At 51.6% G+C, this 1,843-nt stretch overlaps 1 protein-coding gene across 1 annotated transcript; it reads right to left on the bottom strand.

Annotated features, from left to right (window-relative positions):
- Window positions 1-91: 91 nt before the first annotated feature.
- LOC117940576 (acetyl-coenzyme A synthetase 2-like, mitochondrial) lies at window positions 92-1,829 on the bottom strand (the record flags this gene model as incomplete). The annotated part of the gene is made up of 3 exons (XM_034865817.1): window positions 92-243; window positions 869-1,016; window positions 1,473-1,829. Coding segments are annotated over 3 exons (657 nt in total), but the record flags the coding sequence as incomplete, so codon positions are not given.
- Between the last annotated feature and the right edge of the window lie 14 nt (window positions 1,830-1,843).

Raw genomic sequence — 1,843 nt, 5'->3', positions numbered from 1 at the left:
AGAAGAAGAAGAAGAAGAAGAAGAAGAAGAAGAAGAAGAAGAAGTTGTTAGCGTGTGTGGGGAGAGCGTGTTGTTAGCGTTGTTAGCATCGTTAGCATGTCGTACCTGAGGCGAGCGTCCTCAGAGACGAGCGGTCGTACTTCTTCACCCAGCTGTCGTCGTACTTCAGCAGCAGGCGCAGCGCGGTCGGAGCGCCGTAGAACTGCGTGAGGCTCAGACGCTCCACCGTCTCCCAGTACCGGCCTGGAGGGAAGGCCGCCATCTTAGTTAGCTTCTCAGTTAGCATGCTAAGGCAGGGCTCAGCATCTTCATTACTTTCTCAGTTAGCATGCTAAGGCAGGGCTCAGCATCGTAGTTAGCTTCTCAGTTAGCATGCTATGGCAGGTCTCAGCATCTTAGTTAGCTTCTCAGTTAGCATGCTAACGCCGGGCTCAGCATCTTAGTTAGCATCTCAGTTAGAATTATATGACAGGTCTCAGCATCTTAGTTAGCATCTCAGTTAGCATGCTAAGGCAGGGCTCAGCATCTTCATTACTTTCTCAGTTAGCATGCTAAGGCAGGGCTCAGCGTCTTAGTTAGCATCTCAGTTAGCATGCTAACGCAGGGCTCAGCATCTTAGTTAGCTTCTCAGTTAGCATGCTAACGCCTGGCTCAGCATCTTAGTTAGCTTCTCAGTTAGCATGCTAACGCCGGGCTCAGCATCTTAGTTAGCTTCTCAGTTAGCATGCTAACGCCAGGCTCAGCATCTTAGTTAGCTTCCAGGTATATATGTGTGATTGTGTGTTTGAGTGTGTATATGTGTGTGCTTGTGTGCATGTGTGTGTATATGTGTGTGTGTGTGTGTGTGTGTGTGTCTGTGTGTGTGTACCTGGGTCTGGGTAGACCGGCGTGCTCTCATACAGGAGGCTGGTGGCCCCGTTGCTCAGCGGGCCGTAGACCACGTAGCTGTGTCCCGTGATCCAGCCCACGTCGGCCACGCAGCCGAACACATCGCCGGGCCGGTGGTCGAACACGTACTGGGGGACACACAACAACACAATCACACAACAACACAATCACACAACAACCCTATTCACACAGCTACACAATCACACAACAACACAATCACACAGCCACACAACAACCCTATTCACACAGCTACACAACAACACAATCACACAACAACACAATCACACAACAACCCTATTCACACATAATCACACAGTCACACAGTTACACAACCACACAGACACACAGACACACAACAACACAACCACACAGACACACAGCTACACTATATATACACAGTATTCATAATGACTTCCTGTTTACTGCGGGGAGAGTTTCTGGAGACCACAAACAACACGGCTGAAGAGACAACGTGAGGCGCCTAGCAAAGGCAGTGTGTGTGTGTGTGTGTGTGTGTGTTACCTGGTGTGTGTGTGTGTGTGTGTGTTACCTGGTGTGTGTGTGTGTGTGTGTGTGTGTGTTACCTGGTGTGTGAGTGAGCAGTACAGCAGGTATCCGGCCTGTGTGTGGACGATGCCTTTAGGTTTCCCCGTACTTCCGGACGTGTAGAGAAGAAACAAGATGTCTTCACTGTCCAGAGGCTCCGGGGGACAAACGGGACTCTGACGGGACATCGCCTGCTCCAGAGGGACGTCCAGCCGTCCCATCACAGCCGGCGTCTCTGTCCTCTGAGACACAAACACGTGTTGGACCGTCGGACACACTTTCACCGCCGCGTCCACCGTGGCTTTCAGCTCGGTGACTCGGCCTCCGCGCACGCCTTGGTTACAGGTGACCACGGCTTTACACTGGGCTGTGAACGCAACACAGGCCTCGGTTACGTTTACATGGAGTC

Source organism: Etheostoma cragini, unplaced genomic scaffold, assembly GCF_013103735.1.
Source record: "Etheostoma cragini isolate CJK2018 unplaced genomic scaffold, CSU_Ecrag_1.0 ScbMSFa_2793, whole genome shotgun sequence".
Taxonomy (NCBI): domain Eukaryota; kingdom Metazoa; phylum Chordata; class Actinopteri; order Perciformes; family Percidae; genus Etheostoma; species Etheostoma cragini.
The sequence above is the reverse complement of the archived record's forward strand: the minus strand, read 5'-3'. Positions and strand labels throughout refer to the sequence as shown.